The sequence below is a fragment of the Meriones unguiculatus genome, assembly GCF_030254825.1.
Source record: "Meriones unguiculatus strain TT.TT164.6M chromosome 13 unlocalized genomic scaffold, Bangor_MerUng_6.1 Chr13_unordered_Contig_2907, whole genome shotgun sequence".
NCBI classification, from domain to species: Eukaryota; Metazoa; Chordata; class Mammalia; order Rodentia; family Muridae; genus Meriones; species Meriones unguiculatus.
The window spans coordinates 1,087,501-1,107,500 of NW_026843582.1; the positions used below are offsets into that span (position 1 = coordinate 1,087,501).

At 69.8% G+C, this 20,000-nt stretch overlaps 2 protein-coding genes across 2 annotated transcripts in view; both read right to left on the reverse strand.

The window, feature by feature from the left end:
• Positions 1-229, reverse strand: part of Pnpla6 (patatin like phospholipase domain containing 6) — a 44,579-nt gene extending 44,350 nt beyond the window's left edge. The window contains 1 exon segment of the mRNA XM_060375914.1: positions 1-229. This exon segment is cut by the window's left edge and continues 78 nt beyond it. Coding sequence (XP_060231897.1) covers positions 1-214 — 214 coding nt within the window. The 5' untranslated portion in view covers positions 215-229.
• A 1,097-nt stretch (positions 230-1,326) lies between these two features.
• The window catches only part of Mcoln1 (mucolipin TRP cation channel 1), a 21,803-nt gene continuing 3,129 nt past the window's right edge, over positions 1,327-20,000 (reverse strand). Inside the window, 16 exon segments of the mRNA XM_060375870.1 lie at positions 1,327-1,477; positions 2,873-2,996; positions 4,079-4,294; positions 6,156-6,278; positions 7,319-7,375; positions 7,377-7,421; positions 11,088-11,150; positions 11,295-11,381; positions 13,344-13,450; positions 14,045-14,144; positions 15,042-15,138; positions 15,576-15,670; positions 15,672-15,709; positions 16,156-16,251; positions 16,254-16,305; positions 18,507-18,695. Of these exon segments, the coding sequence (XP_060231853.1) occupies positions 1,413-1,477; positions 2,873-2,996; positions 4,079-4,294; positions 6,156-6,278; positions 7,319-7,375; positions 7,377-7,421; positions 11,088-11,150; positions 11,295-11,381; positions 13,344-13,450; positions 14,045-14,144; positions 15,042-15,138; positions 15,576-15,670; positions 15,672-15,709; positions 16,156-16,251; positions 16,254-16,305; positions 18,507-18,695 (1,554 nt within the window). The 3' untranslated portion in view covers positions 1,327-1,412.

A 20,000-nucleotide genomic window follows, 5' to 3' on the forward strand; every position in this document is an offset into this window, starting at 1 on the left:
CGCCCAGCAGCTGCGGGACGAAGGGCACCGGCTGCGCGGGGCAGGGCGGGGTCGCGGGGGCCGCATCCGGGGCCTCGTCGCCCGCGGACGCCATCGCGCAGCCGGCGGGGACGATCGCAGGCGCCTCTCGGCCTCCCGGGGCGGACGGGGATGCGCGCTTCCGGGTGGCGGGGCCGCGGTGGACGCTGGGAGACGTAGTTCTGCGAGCGCGCATGTGCGGGAGACGATCGGGAGCTGTACTTCCGGGTAATGTGCCGCGGGGCAGCTGGGAGACGTAGTTCCTCGAGCGCGCAGGCGCTCGTGGCAAGCGGGAGCCGCACTTCCGGTTAGAGGCGCCGCTAGGACTGTTGGGAGTCGTAGTTCAGCGCGGACATTTATTAACCCACTCGGGATCCCTGCTTCCGGCTGGCGACGCCGCGAAGGACGCTGGGATTCGTAGTTTCGCGCGGACATTTACCGACCAATTCGCCGCCATGCTTTCGCTCAGCGGCTTCGCAGGGGATTCTGGGAGTCGTAGTTCCGCGCGCACATTTCCCCCATTTCCCGCGAGTCCCGGCGTCTCGCGGGGCATGCCGGGAAGCGTAGTTCCCCCCGCTCTCGGGGCCACAGGATGCAAAGCCGCTGGGAGCCGCGTGTGTATATGCGTGTGCTGGGGGGGGGGTCGCGTCTCCCTCAGGGCATGCCGGGAACGGCGGCTCCGCCCGCCCGGGTCGCGGGGGCTGCTGGGAGCTGTAGTCCCGCGCCCCGCCGCGGGGGCCGCTGGGAGCTGTAGTCCGGAGACGTTTCTTGGTTCCTATTATTTTCCCTGTGATTCCAGGCGGCGGGAGGAGCGGGAGGGAGCACCGCCGGGAGGACGGGGAGGGGCAGGGAGGACGGGGAGGAGGGAGGACGGGGATGGGGAGGAGGGAGAGAGGGAGGACGAAGAAGGGAGAAGAGGGGACGCGGCGGCTCCCGTGACCCATCTCAGGGAGGACTCCACCCCTCAGGGAGGACTCCCCCATCTCAGGGAGGACTCTCCTGCCCCTTAGGGAGGACTCCGCGCCCCGGGGGAGGATCCAGCCCCCTCATGGAGGAGCCCCTTTCCCTCCGGGAGGACCGCACACCTCAGGGAGGACTCTCCCCCTTTCAGGGAGGACTCCTCGCTCCCAGGGAGGGTCAAGTCCCTCAGGGAGGACTCCCCTGCCCTTCAGGGAGGACCCTCGGCCCTCAAGGAGGACCACACACCTCAGGGAGGACCACCCCGCCCCTCAGGGAGGACTCCACGCCTTCAGGGAGGACTCCACACCCTCCCCCCCCGTTAAAGGCGCAGAGCACGGAGCCGGCTCCTCCCTCGCTCGCTCGCGGGTTTATTGAGCGTCCGGAGGGGGGGGCGAAGGGCGGAAATAAATACACGGGACCCGGGGGGGCGGGGCTCAGTTCACCAGCAGCCGCTGCGGCTCCTCCTCCTCCTCCTCCTCCTCCTCCAGGCTCTGCCTGCCTGGGCGGGAGGAAAAGGTGGTTAGTGGCCAGACCAGGGCCTTGGCTCCCCGTGTCCTCCCCGTGCTCCCCCTCCTCCCCTTCGTGCTCCCCCTCCTCCCCTTCATGCTCCCCTTCTCCTCCTCCTTCTCCTCCTTCTCCTCCTCCTCCTCCTTCTCCTCCTCCTCCCCCTCCTCCTCCTCTTCCTCCTCCTCCTCCTCCTTCTCCTCCTTCTCCTCCTCCTCCTCCTCCTCCTCCTCCTCCTCCCCCTCCTCCTCCCCCTCCTCCTCCTCCCCTCCTCCTCCCCCTCCCCCTCCTCCCCTTCTCCCCGTGCTCCCCCTCCTCCCCTTCGTGCTCCCTTCTCCTCCTCCTCCTCCTCCTTCTCCTCCTCCTCCTCCTCCTCCTCCTCCTCCTCCTTCTCCTCCTCCTCCTTCTCCTCCTCCTTCTCCTCCTCCTCCTCCTCCTCCTCCTCCTCCTCCCCCTCCTTCTCCTCCTCCTCCTCCTCCTCCTCCTCCTCCTCCTCCTCCTCCTTCTCCTCCTCCTCCTTCTCCTCCTCCTCCTTCTCCTCCTCCTCCTCCTCCTCCTCCTCCTCCTCCTCCTCCATCTCCTCCTCCTTCTCCTCCTCCTCCTTCTCCTCCTCCTCCTCCTCCTCCTCCTCCCCCTCCTTCTCCTCTTCCTCCTCCTCCTCCTCCTCCTCCTTCTCCTCCTCCTTCTCCTCCTCCTCCTCCTCCTCCTCCTCCTCCTCCTCCTTCTCCTCCTTCTCCTCCTCCTCCTCCTCCTCCTTCTCCTCCTCCTCCTCCTCCTCCTCCTCCTCCTCCTCCTCCTCCTTCTCCTCCTCCTCCTCCTCCTCCTTCTCCTCCTCCTCCTCCTTCTCCTCCTCCTCCTCCTCCTCCTCCTCCTTCTCCTCCTCCTCCTCCTCCTCCTCCTCCTCCTTCTCCTCCTCCTCCTCCTCCTTCTCCTCCTTCTCCTTCTCCTCCTTCTCCTCCTCCTCCTCCTCCTCTCCTCCTCCCCCTCCTCCTCCTTCTCCTTCTCCTCCTCCTCCTCCTCCTCCTCCTCCTTCTCCTCCTCCTCCTCTTTCTCCTCCTCCTTCTCCTCCTCCTCCTCCTCCTCCTCCTCCTCCTCCTCCTCCTCCTTCTCCTCCTCCTCCTTCTCCTCCTCCTCCTCCTCCTCCTCCTCCCCCTCCCCCTCCTCCTCCCTCTCCTCCTCCTCCTCCTTCTTCTCCCTCTCCTCCTCCTCCTCCTCCCTCTCCTCCTCCCCCTCCTCCTCCTTCTCCTTCTCCTCCTCCTCCTCCTCCCTCTCCTCCTCCCCCTCCTCCTCCTCCTCCTTCTCCTCCTCCTCCTTCTCCTCCTCCTTCTCCTCCTCCTCCCCTTCCTCCTCCCCCTCCTCCCCCTCCTCCCCCCGCTCCCCGTGCTCCCACCTGGCGCAGCAGCCCAGCAGGCGGCCGGGGGCGGGGCCTCGCGGGGCGGGCAGCGCGGGGCGGCGCCGTGTGGACTCTGAGCGATGAAGGCCTGGAGCGCGCTGGGCGCCGCCCCGCCCGGGTGCTGGGGGACGGGAGCACGGTGAGCGGGGAGCACGGGGAGCCGGAGGACGGGGAGCACGGGGAGCACGGGGAGCAGGGGCAGCGGGGGGAGGAGGGGGAGCAGGAGGACGGGGAGCAGGGGGAGCACGGGGAGCGGGGGGAGGAGGGGGAGGACGGGGAGCAGGAGAGGGGGGAGCACGGTGAGCCGGAGGTGAGGGAGAGGAGGGAGGACGGTGAGAGGGTGGACAGGGAGGACGGTGATGGGGGAGGACGGGGAGCGGAGGATGGAGATGAAGACAGGGAGGAGGAGGAGGAGGACAATGAAGGGGAGGGCGAGGAGCACAGCGAGGAGAGGGACAGGGATGATGGGGATGACAACGGGGAGGAGGACAGGGAGGAGGATGGGGAGACGGAGGAGCACCCCTGGGGAGCACGGGGACAGGGAGGAGCGGCGAGGAGCACGGAGAGTGCGGGGGAGCACCCCGGGGAGCGCGGGGTGCACCTTGATGGCGTCGTAGGCGCCCGTGATGAGCGCGGTGAAGAGGCTGAGCACCGCGGGGGCGGAGGGGGAGCACGGGGACGGGGAGGAGGAGCACGGGGAGTGTGGAGGACGGAGAGGAGCACCCCAGGGAGGACTGGGAGCACCCAGGGATGACTGGGAGCACCCCGGGGAGCACAGGGAGGACTGAGAGCACCCTGGGGAGCGCGGGGAGGACCGGGAGCACCCCGGGGAGGACTAGGAGCACCCCGGGGAGCGCGGGGAGGACCGGGAGCACCCCAGGGAGCGCGGGGAGGACCGGGAGCACCCCGGGGAGGACTAGGAGCACCCCGGGGAGGACTGGGAGCACCCTGGGAGCGCGGGGAGCACCGGGAGCACCCCAGGGAGGACTGGGAGCACCCCGGGGAGGACCGGGAGCACCCCGGGGAGGACTGGGAGCACCCTGGGAGCGCGGGGAGCACCGGGAGCACCCTGGGGAGGACTGGGAGCACCCCGGGGAGTAGTGGGGAGCACCCTGGGGAGGACTGGGAGCACCCCGGGAGCACGGGGAGCACCCCGGGGAGCGCGGGGAGGACCGGGAGCACCCCGGGGAGCGCCGGGAGCACCTTGATGGTGTCGTAGGCGCCCGTGATGAGCGCGATGAAGAGGCTGAGCACCATGTAGATGAAGAGGCTGATGAACGAGTACAGGTAGAGCTGCGAGAAGAGCCACACGAGGCCGCTGCGCGCCTGCTGCGCCTGCATCGCCGCGAACGTCACAAACATGTCGTCGCCGTTGATGAGCGAGAACAGGCACTCGGAGACGGTGGACAGCGAGCGGAACTGCGGGGTCGCGGGGCCGCGGCGGGGTCACGGCGGGGGCCGCGGGCGTCACCGGAGCCGCCCGGCTCACGGCCCGCAGAGGTCAGGGGTCACGGGGCGCCCGGGTCACTGCAGAGGCCCCGTCCCCCGACCCCTGACCCCTGTGACCCCTCCTGACCCCCCGCAGGCCCCGTCCTGACCCTCCCTGACCCCTGTGACCCCTCCTGACCCCCCGCAGGTCCCATCCTGACCCCCCTGACCCCCGTCCTGACCCTCCCTGACCCTCCCCGACCCCCTGAACCCCCGCAAGCCCCGTCCCCGGGCTCTGGCTCCCCTGAGGCCCCGTCCTGACCCCGCGACCCCCAACCTACGCTCCCCTGACCCCGTGACCCCCCGCTGGCCCCGTCCTAACCCTCCCTGACCCCGTGACCCCCCGCAGGCCCCGTCCTGACCCTCCCTGACCCTCCCTGACCCCCGCAGGCCCCGTCCTGACCCTCCTGACCCTCCCTGACCCCCGCAGGCCCCGTCCTGACCCTCCTGACCCTCCCTGACCCCCACAGGCCCCGTCCTGACCCTCCTGACCCTCCCTGACCCCCACAGGCCCCGTCCTGACCCCCCTGACCCCCCCGTCCCCCCCGCAGGCCCCGTCCTGACCCCCACTGACCCTCCCCAACCCCCCACAGGCCCCGTCCTGACCCTACTGACCCCCCTGACCCCCCGCAGGCCCCGTCCTGACCCTCCCCGACCCCCGTGATCCCCCGCAGGCCCCGTCCTGACCCTTCCTGACCCCCCGCAGGCCCCGTCCTGACCCTCCCTGACCCTCCCTGACCCCCCGCAGGCCCCGTCCTGACCCCTCCCTGACCCCCGTGACCCCCCGCAGGCCCCGTCCTGACCCTCCCTGACCCTCCCTGACCCCCGCAGGCCCCGTCCTGACCCTCCCTGACCCCCGTGACCCCCCGCAGGCCCCGTCCTGACCCCCCTGACCCTCCCTGACCCCCACAGGCCCCGTCCTGACCCCCCTGACCCCCCCGTCCCCCCGCAGGCCCCGTCCTGACCCCCACTGACCCTCCCCAACCCCCCACAGGCCCCGTCCTGACCCTACTGACCCCCCTGACCCCCCGCTGGCCCCGTCCTGACCCTTCCTGACCCCCCGCAGGCCCCGTCCTGACCCTCCCTGACCCTCCCTGACCCCCGCAGGCCCCGTCCTGACCCTCCCTGACCCCCGTGACCCCCCGCAGGCCCCGTCCTGACCCTCCCTGACCCTCCCTGACCCCCGCAGGCCCCGTCCTGACCCTCCCTGACCCCCGTGACCCCCCGCAGGCCCCGTCCTGACCCCCCTGACCCCCGTGACCCCCCGCAGGCCCCGTCCTGACCCTCCCTGACCCCCGTGACCCCCCACAGGCCCCGTCCTGACCCTCCCCTGACCCCCCGCAGGCCCCGTCCTGACCCCTCCCCGACCCCCGTGACCCCGCGCAGGCCCCGTCCTGACCCTCCCTGACCCCGTGACCCCCCGCAGGCCCCGTCCTGACCCTCCCTGACCCTCCCTGACCCCCGCAGGCCCCGTCCTGACCCTCCCTGACCCCTGTGACCCCCCGCAGGCCTCATCCTGACCCTCCCTGACCCCCTTGACCCCCCTGACCCCCGTCCTGACCCTCCCTGACCCCCCTGACCCCCGTCCTGACCCTCCCCGACCCCCGTGACCCCCGTCCTGACCCTCCCTGACCCCCCTGACCCCCGTCCTGACCCTCCCCGACCCCCCTGACCCCCGCCCTGACCCTCCCCGACCCCCCGCGGCCCCGTCCCCGGGCTCTGGCCCCCCTGAGGCCCCGCCCTGACCCCCCGCAGGCCCCGACCTCCGCCCCCTGACCCCGCGACCCCCGACCTTGACGTGGTAGGGCCCCAGCACGATCCAGCCGCAGAAGCAGTAGCCCAGGTAGATGACGGCGACGCAGCAGCAGAATCGCATCACGCTGGGCAGCGCCACCCGCAGGGTCGCGATCAGGATCTGCGCGGGGTCACGCGGGGGTCAGCGCGGGGTCAGGGGTCACAGGGGGGTCAGGGGGGAGTCAGGGGGGTCAATGCGGGGATCAGGGGGTCACAGGGGTCAACACGGGGGGTCAGGGGGTCCGCGCGGGGGTCAGCGCGGGGTCAGGGGGGTCACAGGGGTCAACACGGGGGGCCAGGGGGGTCACAGGGGGTCAATGCGGGGTCACGGGGGTTCGGGGGTCACGGGGGTCAACACGGGGGTCGGGGGGAGTCAGGGGGGTCAATGCGAGGATCAGGGGGTCACAGGGGTCAACACGGGGGTCACAGGGGTCAACACGGGGGTCAGGGGGTCAACACGGGGGTCGGGATCACAGGGGTCACTGCGGGGTCACAGGAGTCAATGCAGGGTCACTTAGGGGTCACGGGGGGTCAAGGGGGTCACGGGGGTCAATGCTGGGTCGCAGGGGTCAACACAGGGGTCACGGGGGGGTCAGGGGTCAATGCGGGGTCACCGGGGGGGTCGGGGGGTCGCAGGGGTCAACATTGGGCTCACAGGGGTCACAGGGGTCAACGCGGGGGTCAGGGGGGTCACACGGGGGGTCGCAGGGGGTCACAGGGGTCACTGCGGGGTCAGGGGGGACACGGGGGGTGTCGGGGGGGTCAATGTGAGGTCGCAGGGGGTCACACAGGGGTCAGGGGTCAGGTCTGGGCTCTGGGGTCAGGACGGGGCTCACAGGGGTCGGGGGTCACGGGGGGTCGCGGGGGTCGGGGGTCACGGGGTCACGGGGGGGTCGGGGGTCACGGGGGTCGCGGGGTCGGGGACCGCGGGGGTCGGGGATCGCGGGGATCACGGGGGTCGGGGGTCGGGGATCACGGGGGTCGGGGGTCGCGGGGGTCGGGGGTCGCGGGGGTCGGGGGTCGCGGGGGTCGCGGGGGTCGGGGATCGCGGGGATCACGGGGGTCGGGGGTCACGGGGATCACGGGGATCACGGGGGTCGGGGATCGCGGGGGTCGGGGGTCACGGGGTCGCGGGGGTCAGGGTCGCTCTCGCACACTCACGTTGTACTTGTGGAAGAAGCTGAGGTAGCGGATGACGCCGACCCACACGAGCAGCGTGGGACGACCCCAGCAGGATGCTGCACGCGTCGTAGCTCGCCAGGTGCTGGGGGTCGGGGGTCGGGGGTCAGGGGTCACGCTCGCACGCTCGCCCTCGCACGCTCGCCCTCGCACGCTCGCACACGAGCAGCGTGGACGACCCCAGCAGGATGCTGCACGCGTCGTAGCTCGCCAGGTGCTGGGGGTCGGGGGTCGGGGGTCAGGGGTCACGCTCGCACGCTCGCTCGCACGCTCGCCCTCGCACGCTCGCCCTCGCACGCTCACGCTCACCCTTGCACGATCACACCCTTGCAGGCTCACACCCTCGCACGCTCGCACGCTCGCACGCTCACACTTGCACGCTCACGCTTGCACGCTCACGCTCACGCTTGCACGCTCACGCTCACGCTTGCACGCTCGCACGCTCACGCCCTTGCACGCTCACATGCTTGCACGCTCACGCTCACGCTTGCACGCTCGCCCTTGCACGCTCACGCTTGCACGCTCACGCCTTGCACGCTCACGCTCGCACGCTCACACCCTGGCACGCTCACACCCTTGCACGCTCACGCCCTTCCACGCTCACCCTTGCACGCTCACGCTCTCACGCTCACGCCCTTGCACGCTCACGCTCACCCTTGCACGATCACACCCTCGCAGGCTCACACCCTCGCACGCTCGCACGCTCGCACGCTCACGCTTGCACGCTCACGCTTGCACGCTCACGCTCACGCTTGCACACTCACGCTCACGCTCGCACGCTCGCACGCTCACGCCCTTGCACGCTCACATGCTTGCACGCTCACGCCCTTGCACGCTCACGCTTGCACGCTCACGCTCACGCTTGCACGCTCGCCCTTGCACGCTCACGCTTGCACGCTCACGCCCTTGCACGCTCACGCTCGCACGCTCACACCCTGGCACGCTCACGCCCTTGCACGCTCATGCCCTTCCACGCTCACCCTTGCACGCTCACGCTCTCACGCTCACGCCCTCGCACGCTCACGCTCACCCTTGCACGATCACACCCTTGCAGGCTCACACCTCGCACGCTCGCACGCTCGCACACTCACGCTTGCACGCTCACGCTCGCACGCTCACGCCCTTGCACGCTCACATGCTTGCACGCTCACACCCTTGCACGCTCACGCTTGCACGCTCACGCTCACGCTTGCACGCTCGCCCTTGCACGCTCACGCTTGCACGCTCACGCCCTTGCACGCTCACGCTCGCACGCTCACACCCTGGCACGCTCACACCTTGCACGCTCACGCCCTTCCACGCTCACCTCTGCACGCTCACGCGCTTGCACGCTCACACCCTTGCACGCTCACGCGCTTGCACGCTCACACCTTGCACGCTCACACGCTTGCACGCTCACGCTCACGCTTGCACGCTCGCCCTTGCACGCTCACGCTCGCACGCTCACGCGCTCGCACGCTCACGCTCGCACGCTCACACCCTGGCACGCTCACACCCTTGCACGCTCACGCCCTTCCACGCTCACCCTTGCACGCTCACGCTCTCACGCTCACGCCCTTGCACGCTCACGCTCGCATGCTCACGCCCTTGCACGCTCACCCTTGCACGCTCACCCTTGCACGCTCACACGCTTGCACGCTCACCCTGCACGCTCACACGCTTGCACGCTCACCCTTGCACGCTCACACGCTTGCACGCTCACGCTCGCATGCTCACGCCCTTGCACGCTCACCCTTACACGCTCACCCTTACACGCTCACCCTTGCACGCTCACCCTTGCACGCTCACGCTCGCATGCTCACCCTTGCACGCTCACATGCTTGCACGCTCACGCTCGCATGCTCACGCCCTTGCACGCTCACCCTTGCACGCTCACCCTTGCACGCTCACACGCTTGCACGCTCACCCTTGCACGCTCACACGCTTGCACGCTCACGCTCGCACGCTCACGCCCTTGCATGCTCATCCTTGCACGCTCACGCTCGCACACTCGCCCTCGCACACTCACGCTTGCACACTCACATGGTTGCATGCTCGCCCTCGCACACTCATGCTTGCACGCTCGCCCTTGCACATGGCGCTACTCACGAGCACACTCACGCTTACACACTCACCTCTTGCACACCCGCCCTTGCACACTCTTGTACACTCATCCTTGCACACCCGCCCTCGCACACCCACCCCCATGCACGCCCCTTTGCACGCGCACCTTGGCCTCGATGCCGATCTTCATGACGGTGCACTCCCTCTTGCACACTCATCCTTGCACACGCGTCCTTGCACACTCGCGCTCGCACACGCGTCCTTGCACACCCGTCCTTGCACGCGCACCTTGGCCTCGATGCCGATCTTCATGACGGTGCACTCCCTCTTGCACACTCATCCTTGCACACCCGCGCTCGCACACGCGTCCTCGCACACGCGTCCTTGCACGCGCACCTTGGCCTCGATGCCGATCTTCATGACGGTGCCGGCCACGGTGAGGACGTCGCTGCTCACGCGCTTGCACACACGCGCTTGCACACTCATCCTCGCACACGCGTCCTTGCACACCCGTCCTCGCACACCCGTCCTTGCACGCGCACCTTGGCCTCGATGCCGATCTTCATGACGGTGCCGGCCACGGTGAGGACGTCGCTGCTCACGCGCTTGCACACACGCGCTTGCACACTCATCCTCGCACACGCGTCCTTGCACACCCGTCCTTGCACGCGCACCTTGGCCTCGATGCCGATCTTCATGACGGTGCCGGCCACGGTGAGGACGTCGCTGCTCACGCGCTTGCACACACGCGCTTGCACACTCATCCTCGCACACGCGTCCTTGCACACCCGCGCTCGCACACGCGTCCTCGCACACGCGTCCTTGCACGCGCACCTTGGCCTCGATGCCGATCTTTATGACGGTGCCGGCCACGGTGAGGACGTCGCTGCTCACGCGCTTGCACACTCATCCTCGCACACGCGTCCTTGCACACCCGCGCTCGCACACGCGTCCTCGCACACGCGTCCTTGCACGCGCACCTTGGCCTCGATGCCGATCTTCATGACGGTGCCGGCCACGGTGAGGACGTCGCTGCTCACGCGCTTGCACACTCATCCTCGCACACGCGTCCTTGCACACTCGCGCTCGCACACGCGTCCTTGCACGCGCACCTTGGCCTCGATGCCGATCTTCATGACGGTGCCGGCCACGGTGAGGACGTCGCTGCTCACGCGCTTGCACACACGCGCTTGCACACTCGTCCTCGCACACGCGTCCTCGCACACGCGTCCTTGCGCACACGCGTCCTCGCACACGCGTCCTTGCACGCGCACCTTGGCCTCGATGCCGATCTTCATGACGGTGCCGGCCACGGTGAGGACGTCGCTGCTCACGAGCACGCCCACGCGCTTGCACACACGTCCTTGCACACTCATCCTCGCACACGCGTCCTTGCACACGCGTCCTTGCACGCGCACCTTGGCCTCGATGCCGATCTTCATGACGGTGCCGGCCACGGTGAGGACGTCGCTGCTCACGAGCACGCCCACGCGCTTGCACACACGTCCTTGCACACTCATCCTCGCACACGCGTCCTTGCACACGCGTCCTTGCACGCGCACCTTGGCCTCGATGCCGATCTTCATGACGGTGCCGGCCACGGTGAGGACGTCGCTGCCCACGCGCTTGCACACACGCGCTTGCACACTCATCCTCGCACACGCGTCCTTGCACACCCGTCCTCGCACACGCGTCCTTGCACGCGCACCTTGGCCTCGATGCCGATCTTCATGACGGTGCCGGCCACGGTGAGGACGTCGCTGCTCACGCGCTTGCACACACGCGCTTGCACACTCATCCTCGCACACGCGTCCTTGCACACCCGCGCTCGCACACGCGTCCTTGCACGCGCACCTTGGCCTCGATGCCGATCTTCATCGACGGTGCCGGCCACGGTGAGGACGTCGCTGCTCACGAGCAGCAGGTACCAACCGTTGACGAACTCCAGGCGCTGCCCCAGGGGCACCGGCCGCCCGCGCCCCGCCAGGAAGGCCGCAAACTCCTGCGTGTGCGAGGGGGTGAGTGTGCAAGGCCGCCCGCGCCCCACCAGGAAGGCCGCAAACTCCTGCGTGTGCGAGGGGGTGAGTGTGCAAGGCCGCCCGCGCCCCGCCAGGAAGGCCGCGAACTCCTGCGTGTGCGAGGGGGTGAGTGTGCAAGGGCCGGTGAGTGTGCAAGGGCCGGTGAGTGTGCAAGGCCGCCCGCGCCCCGCCAGGAAGGCCGCGAACTCCTGCGTGTGCGAGGGGGTGAGTGTGCAAGGGCCGGTGAGTGTGCAAGGCCGCCCGCGCCCGCCAGGAAGGCCGCAAACTCCTGCGTGTGCGAGGGGGTGAGTGTGCAAGGCCGCCCGCGCCCCGCCAGGAAGGCCGCGAACTCCTGCGTGTGCGAGGGGGTGAGTGTGCAAGGGCCGGTGAGTGTGCAAGGCCGCCCGCGCCCCGCCAGGAAGGCCGCGAACTCCTGCGTGTGCGAGGGGGTGAGTGTGCAAGGGCCGGTGAGTGTGCAAGGCCGCCCGCGCCCCGCCAGGAAGGCCGCGAACTCCTGCGTGTGCGAGGGGGTGAGTGTGCAAGGGCCGGTGAGTGTGCAAGGCCGCCCACGCCCCGCCTGGAAGGCCGCGAACTCCTGCGTGTGCGAGGGGGTGAGTGTGCAAGGGCCGGTGAGTGTGCAAGGGCCGGTGACTGTGCAAGGCCGCCCGCGCCCCGCCAGGAAGGCCGCGAACTCCTGCGTGTGCGAGGGGGTGAGTGTGCAAGGGCCGGTGAGTGTGCAAGGCCGCCCGCGCCCCGCCAGGAAGGCCGCGAACTCCTGCGTGTGCGAGGGGGTGAGTGTGCAAGGGCCGGTGAGTGTGCAAGGCCGCCCGCGCCCCGCCAGGAAGGCCGCGAACTCCTGCGTGTGCGAGGGGGTGAGTGTGCAAGGGCCGGTGAGTGTGCAAGGCCGCCCGCGCCCCGCCAGGAAGGCCGCGAACTCCCTGCGTGTGCGAGGGGGTGAGTGTGCAAGGGCCGGTGAGTGTGCAAGGCCGCCCGCGCCCCGCCAGGAAGGCCGCGAACCCCTGCGTGTGCGAGGGGGTGAGTGTGCAAGGCCGCCCGCGCCCCGCCTGGAAGGCCGCGAACTCCTGCGTGTGCGAGGGGGTGAGTGTGCAAGGGCCGGTGAGTGTGCAAGGCCGCCCGCGCCCCGCCAGGAAGACTGCGAACTCCTGGGTGTGCGAGGGGGTGAGTGTGAGTGTGCAAGGGGGTGAGTGTGCAAGGGGTTGTGAGTGTGCAAGGGGGTGTGTGCAAGGGGTGAGTGAGTGTGCAGGGGGTGTGTGCACGTGTGTGCACATGAGAGTGTGAGTGTGCAAGTAGGTGTGTGACTGCAAGGGGGTGTGAGTGTGCAAGGGGTGTGTGGCCGCTGCAGATGCAGTGATTGGCCCCAGCTCGCCCCACCCCCGGCCCCGCCCACACCTCAAAATGGCCGCTGCAGATGCAGGGATTGGCCGCAGCTCGCCCCGCCCCCTCCGCAGGCCCCGCCCACACCTCAAAATGGCCGCTGCAGATGCAGGGATTGGCCCCAGCTCGCCCCGCCCCGTCCGCAGGCCCCGCCCACACCTCAAAATGGCCGCTGCAGATGCAGGGATTGGCCGCAGCTCGCCCCGCCCACTCGGGAGGCCCCGCCCACACCTCAAAATGGCCGCTGCAGATGCAGGGATTGGCCCCAGCTCGCCCCGCCCCTCGGCAGGCCCCGCCCACACCTAAAAATGGCCGCTGCAGATGCAGGGATTGGCCGCAGCTCGCCCCGCCCCTCCGCAGGCCCCGCCCACACCTCAAAATGGCCGCTGCAGATGCAGGGATTGGCCGCAGCTCGCCCCGCCCCCTCAGCAGGCCCCGCCCACACCTCAAAATGGCCGCTGCAGATGCAGGGATTGGCCGCAGCTCGCCCCGCCCCCGCAGGCCCCGCCCCCGCAGGCCCCGCCCCCCGCAGGCCCCGCCCCGTCACTCACGCGCTGCAGCAGGAAGCCGCGCAGCAGCGAGCGCGCGCACAGCACGAAGGACAGCGCGCAGGTGCCCATCACCGCCACGTCGAACGCCAGCCGCGCGCGGGGGTCGCCTGGGGGCGGGGCCGGCGGGGGGCGGGGTCAGGGCGGGGCCTGAGGGCGGGGGAGGAGCCGGAGACCCGGGGGAGGAGCTAGAGACCCAGGGGCGGGGCCTGAGGGCAGGGGAGGAGCCAGAGACCCGGGGGAGGAGCCAGAGACCCAAGGGAGGAGCCAGAGACCCAGGGGCGGGGCCTGAGGGCGGGGGAGGAGCCAAGGTGTGTCCCCCTCCCCGTGGGCGTGTCCTGGCGGCTGTGGGCGTGTCCTGGCTGCTGTGGGCGTGTCCCCGGGGCTGTGGGCGTGTCCTGGCGGCTGTGGGCGTGTCCCCCTCCCCGTGGGCGTGTCCCCGGGGCTGTGGGCGTGTCCTGGCTGCTGTAGGCGTGTCCCCGGGCTGTGGGCGTGTCCCCGGGGCTGTGGGCGTGTCCTGGCTGCTGTGGGCGTGTCCCCGGGGCTGTGGGCGTGTCCTGGCTGCTGTGGGCGTGTCCCCCTCCCCGTGGGCGTGTCCTGGCGGCTGTGGGCGTGTCCCTTGGGCTGCGGGCGTGTCCCCGGGGCTGTGGGCGTGTCCTGACAGCTGTGGGCGTGGCCGCCCCGCCCCGCCCCTCCCCCCTCACCGCGCGGGGTCACGCTCGTGTGTTTGCACTCCTGGATGTGCGTGTCCGTGTCGAGGCGGATGGGGACGCGGCCGCTGTGCGCCTTGTTGTCGAAGGTGATCTGGGGGGGACGGAGGGGGACGGGGCGGGGTCAGGGGAGGGGGCGGGGCCGTGGGCGGGGCCTGAGCGCGGGGCGGGGCGGGCTGCGGCCAATTACTGCCTTCGCGGCGGCCATATTGAAGGGTGGGCGTGGTTTGAGCCGGGGTGGGGCGAGCGGCGGCCAATCGCTGGCTCCGCGTCGGCCATATTGAAGGGTGGGCGGGGACTGAGCGCGGGGCGGGGCGAGCCGCGGCCAATGACTGCATTCTAGCGGCCATTTTGAAGGGTGGGCGGGGCCTCAGCCAGGGGAGGAGCAACCACAGCCAATTACTGCATTTGAAACGGCCATTTTGAAGGGTGGGCGGGGCCTGCGGGCGGGGCGAGCCGCGGCTAATTACTGCATTCGCGGCGGCCATTTTGAGAAGGTGTGGGCGGGGCCTCAGCTAGGGGCGGAGCGAGCCGCGGCCAATCACTGCCTTCGCGACAGCCATTTAGTGGTGGGGGCGTGGCCTCATGCAGGGGCGGGGCGAGCTGCGGCCCTTGCTGGCCAATCGCTGCCTCCGCGGCGGCCATTTTGAGGTGTGGGCGGGGCCTCAGCCAGGGGCGGGGCGAGCTGCGGCCAATGATTGCATTCGTGGCGGCCATTTTGAGAAGGTGTAGGCGGGGCCTGAGCCGAGGGCGGGGCCAGGGGGATTATTGCTGTGTTGAGGAGGATCCCAGCAGGACTGGGAGGATTCCCAGGGTTTGGGGAGGCTCTCAGCAGGATCGGGAGGACTCCCCGGGGCTGGGGAGGAGTCCCCGGGGCTGGGGAGGATCCCCGCAGGCTGGGGAGGACTCCCCGGGGCTGGGGAGGATCCCCGGGGGCTGGGGAGGACTCCCCGGGGGCTGGGGAGGACTCCCCGCGGCCGCCCGCCCTCACCAGCACCCCGAAGGTGTAGCAGTCCGGGATCTCGTTGTTGGCCAGGCTCTGCAGGTTGATCGTCTTCAGCTGGAAGTAGATGGTGACGTTGATCAGCCTGCGGGGGAGGACGGCGGGGAGGGGGTGAGGGCGGGGGGGACGCCGGGCTCCCCCTCCTCCCCGCGGGCCGTCCTCCCAACTGTCCTCCCCTCTCCGTCCTCCCCTCCCTCTTTGCGACTCCCTGTCCTTCTCTTCCTCCTCCTCCTCCTCCTCCTCCCCTTTCCTCTCTGTCCTCTCCCTCCTCCCCATCCTCCCCACTGTCTTCCCCGACCTCCCCTCCTTCCTCCCCGTCCTCCTCTCCTTCCTCTCCATCCTCCCCATCCTCTCCGTCCTCCCCATCCTCTCCGTCCTCCCCATCCTCTCCGTCCTCCCCATCCTCTCCGTCCTCCCCATCCTCTCCGTCCTCCCCTCCTTCCTCTCCGACCTCCCCATCTTTCCGTCCTCCCCACGCTCTCCGTCCTCCCCATGCTCTCCGTCCTCCCCCCCCGGCTTTACTTGTGGAACTTGAGCGTGAGGTTCCTGTAGCTGCGGCTGCCGTCCTCCAGGCCGGGGTCGCGGTCCTCCAGGCCGGGGTCGAGGTCCTCCGGGGGACGTCGGGGGGCGGTCCGGGGGCTCCACCTGGATGCAGTCTGTGGCGGGGGGAGGGGGAGGAGGGGCACTGACACCAAAGCCCCCGACCCCTCGTCCCCTCCCTCCTCCCCGTCTTCTCCCTCCTCCTTATTCCTCCTCCCTGTAGCCTCCCTCCTCCCCCTCCCTCCTCCCCATCCCCCCATCCTCCCCTCCTCCTCCCCCTTCTCCTCCCCTCTCCGTCCTCCCCCTCCCCGTCCACCGCCCTCCCCTAACCCTAACCCTAACCCTTCCCCCCTCCCTGTCCTCTCCATCCTCCCCCTCCCCGTCTTCCCCCTCCTCCCTGTCCTCCCCATCCCCGTCCTCTCCCTACTCCTCCTCCTCCTCCTCTCCACTCCCCGTCCTCCCGTCCTCCTCCCCCCTCCCCCTCCCCCCGTCCTCCTCCTCCTCTCCAACCTCCTTCCCCTCCCCCTCCTCCCCCGTCCTCCCCCGTCCTCCCCGTCCTCACCCGTCACCACCCCGGGGTCGATGTCGAAGGTGTCGTTTCCCGGGTCCACGTGGCCGCGGCGGAAGTAGCGCTGGCACAGGGCGAGCCCCGAGCCCGGGCCCCCCGCACGTAGGCGTAACGGCCCAGCGCCAGCTCCGGGAGCGCCAGGTACTGCGGGGGGAGCACGGTGAGCGCCCCGCCTCGGCCCGCCCCCTCCGCCGCCCCTCCTCCCTCCCCTCCTCCCTCCCCCATCCCCCTCATCCCTCCATCACATCCCTCATCCCTCCCCTCATCCCTCCTCCTCCCTCATCCCTCCTTCCTCATCCCTCTCCTTGTCCCTCCTCCCTCATCCCACCCCCTCATCCCTCCCCCTCATCCCTTCCCATCCCTCATCCCTCCCCCTCATCCCTATCCCTCATCCTCCTCATCCCTCCCCCTCATCCCTTCCCATCCCTCATTCCTCCCCTCATCCCTGTCCCTCATCCCTCATCCTCCTCATCCCTCCCCCTCATCCCTCCCCATCCCTCATTCCTCCCCCTCATCCCTGTCCCTCATCCCTCCTCATCCCTCCCACTCTTCCCTCCCCCTCATCCCTCATCCTCCTCATCCCTCCCCCTCATCCCTCCTCCTCCTCCCTCCTCCTCCTCCCTCCCCCTCATCTCTCCTCCCTCCTCAACATCCCTCCTCTTCCCTTCCCTCATCCCTCCCCCTCATCCCTGCTCCTCACCCCTCGTCCCTCCTCCTCATCCCTCCTCCTCATCCCTCCCCCTCATCCCTCCTCCTCATCCCTCCTCATCCCTTCCCTCATCCCTCCCCCTCATCCCTTCCCTCATCCCTCCTCTTCCCTTCCCTCATCCCTCCCCCTCATCCCTGCTCCTCACCCCTCGTCCCTCCTCATCCCTCCTCCTTGTCCCTCCTCATCCCTCCCCCTCATCCCTCCTCCTCCCCCTTTCCCTCATCCCTCCTCATCCCTTCCCTCATCCCTCCTCCTCCCTTCCCTCATCCCTCCTCATCCCTCCCCCTCATCCCTCCCCATCCCTCATTCCTCCCCCTCATCCCTATCCCTCATCCCTCCCCTCATCCCTCCTCCTCCCTCCTTCCTCATCCCTCTCCTTGTCCCTCCTCCCTCATCCCACCCCCTCATCCCTCCCCCTCATCCCTTCCCATCCCTCATTCCTCCCCCTCATCCCTATCCCTCATCCTCCTCATCCCTCCCCCTCATCCCTTCCCATCCCTCATTCCTCCCCCTCATCCCTGTCCCTCATCCCTCCTCCCTCCTCATCCCTCCCACTCTTCCCTCCCTCATCCCTCCCCCTCATCCCTCATCCTCCTCATCCCTCCCCCTCATCCCTCCCCATCCCTCATTCCTCCCCCTCATCCCTGTCCCTCATCCCTCCTCATCCCTCCCACTCTTCCCTCCCCCTCATCCCTCATCCTCCTCATCCCTCCCCCTCATCCCTCCTCCTCCTCCCTCCTCCTCCCTCCCCCTCATCTCTCCTCCCTCCTCAACATCCCTCCTCTTCCCTTCCCTCATCCCTCCCCCTCATCCCTGCTCCTCACCCCTCGTCCCTCCTCCTCATCCCTCCTCCTCATCCCTCCCCCTCATCCCTCCTCCTCCTTCCCTCATCCCTCCTCATCCCTTCCCTCCTCCCTCCCCCTCATCCCTGCTCCTCATCCCTCCTGATCACTCATCCCCCAAACCCTGCCCACAGCCCTCAGGCCCCGCCTCCGGCCCTCAGGCCCCGCCCACCCTGTCCGCCTCAAAGAAAATGGCAGCTTTTAAAGCGGCAGGTGGGGGTAGGCCCCGCCCGGCCCCGCCCAGAAAATGGCGGTGCTGCAGAGCCGCACGCCGGTTGGCCGCCTCCAGCCCCGCCCCATCCCAGTCCCCGCCCAGAAAATGGCGGCACTACAGAGCCTTGCGCTGCTAGGCCGCCCGTGACTCCACCCCCGCCCCAGCCCCGCCTTGAAAATGGCCGCTGCAGAGCTGCGCGCCGATAGGCCGCCCCAAACCCCGCCCAAGCCCCTCCCAGAAAATGGCGGTGCTGCAGGGCCGCTCACGGATAGGCTGCCTCAGGCCCCGCCCAGAAAATGGCTGCGCTGAAGAGCCGCTGCAGGCTGATAGGCCGCCCCACGCCCCGCCCCACCCCGCCTACAAAATGGTGGCGCTGCAGAGCCACTCACCGATAGGCCGCCCCAAGCCCCGCCTCAGCCCAGGCTCCGCCCAGAAAATGGCGGCGCTGCAGACCTGCTGCACGCTGATAGGCTGCCCGCGACTCCACCCCCGCCCCGGCCCCGCCTAGAAAATGGCGGCGCTGCAGAGCCGCTCACCGATAGGCCGCCCGCGCCCAGGCCCCGCCCCCGACCCCGCCCACCCTGTCCACCGCGAAGAAGATGGCGCGGTAGAGCTGAGCCCGCGTGTAGGCCGCCCCGTCCCCGTCCCCGCCGCCGCCGCCGCCGCCGCCGCCGTCCGCGAAGCCCAGCAGGAAGAGGTGGCGGAAGGCGACGGCGTTCTCCTCCCGGAACGTCACCGCCAGCTGGTTGCTGAGGCCGAAGAGCACCAGCTGCGGGGGGACGGGGAGGACGGGGAAGAGGAGGACGACGGGGAGGATGGGGAGAGGGGAAGGACGGGGAGGACGGGGAGGAGGGGGAGGACGGGGAAAGGAAAGGGGAGGATGGGGAGGACGGAGAGGACGGGGAGGGACGGGGAGGAGGGGGAAGAGGAGGAAGGGAGAGGAGGGGGAGAGGGGGAGGATGGGGGAAGGGGGAGGAGGGGGAAGAGGACGGGGAGGAGGGGGAGAGGGGGAGGACGGGGAGGAGGAAAGGGGAGGACGGGGAGGACCGGGAGAAGGGGGAGGACAGGGAGAGGGGGAGGACGGGGTGAGGGGGAGGATGGGGTGAGGGGGAGGACCGGGAGAGGGGGAGGACGGGAGGACGGGGAGGAGGGGGGAGGACAGGGAGAGGGGGAGGACGAGAGGGGGAGGACGGGGAGAGGGAGAGGACAGAAGAGGACGGGAGGACGGGGGAGGAGGGGGAGGAGGATGGGGAGGAGGGGAGGACAGGGAAGGGGGAGGAAGGGGAGGACGGGGAGAGGGGGAGGACAGAAGAGGACGGGAGGACGGGGAGGGAGGGGGAGGAGGGGGAGGAGGATGGGGAGGAGGGGAGGACAGGGAAGGGGGAGGAAGGGGAGGACGGGGAGGAGGAGGGAGAATGGATGGGAGGGAGGGGGAGGACAAGGAGGGGGAGGATGTGGGAGGAGGACGGGAAGAGGGAGGAGGGAGAGGATGACGGGGAAGAGGAGGACGGGGAGGAGGAGGGAGAATGGATGGGAGGGAGGGGGAGGACGGGGAAGGGGGAGGATGTGGGAGGAGAACGGGAAGAGGGAGGAGGGAGAGGATGGGGAGGGGGGAGGAGAGGGAAGGACAGGGGGAGGAGGGGGACGGGGAGAACGGGGGGAGGATGGAAGGGGAGGACGAGGGAGGTGGGGAAGGGGGAGGACGAGAAGGGGGGAGAGAGGAAGAGAGGGAGGAAAGGGAGGGGAGGATGGTGGGGGAGGATGGGGACAAGGAGGAGGACGGGGAGAATGGGGAGGGAGAGGTCAGGGAGGGGGAAGAGGGAGAGAGGGAAAGAAGAGAAGTCAGTCATCTGACCACGGATGGCTGACTCCGCCCCCACGGGGCGGGGCCTCCCAGCATCAGGACCAGGGCCCAGGGATGCTCCTGGCTCCTCCCCCAGGGGGCGGGGCCTCCTCTCCATCACTGATTCTCATCCCCAGCATCAGGACCACAAGCCCGGGGATGATCTGGCTCCTCCCCCAGGGGGCGGGGTCTCCCAGCATCAGGACCACGGCCCCGGGGATGCTCCTGGCT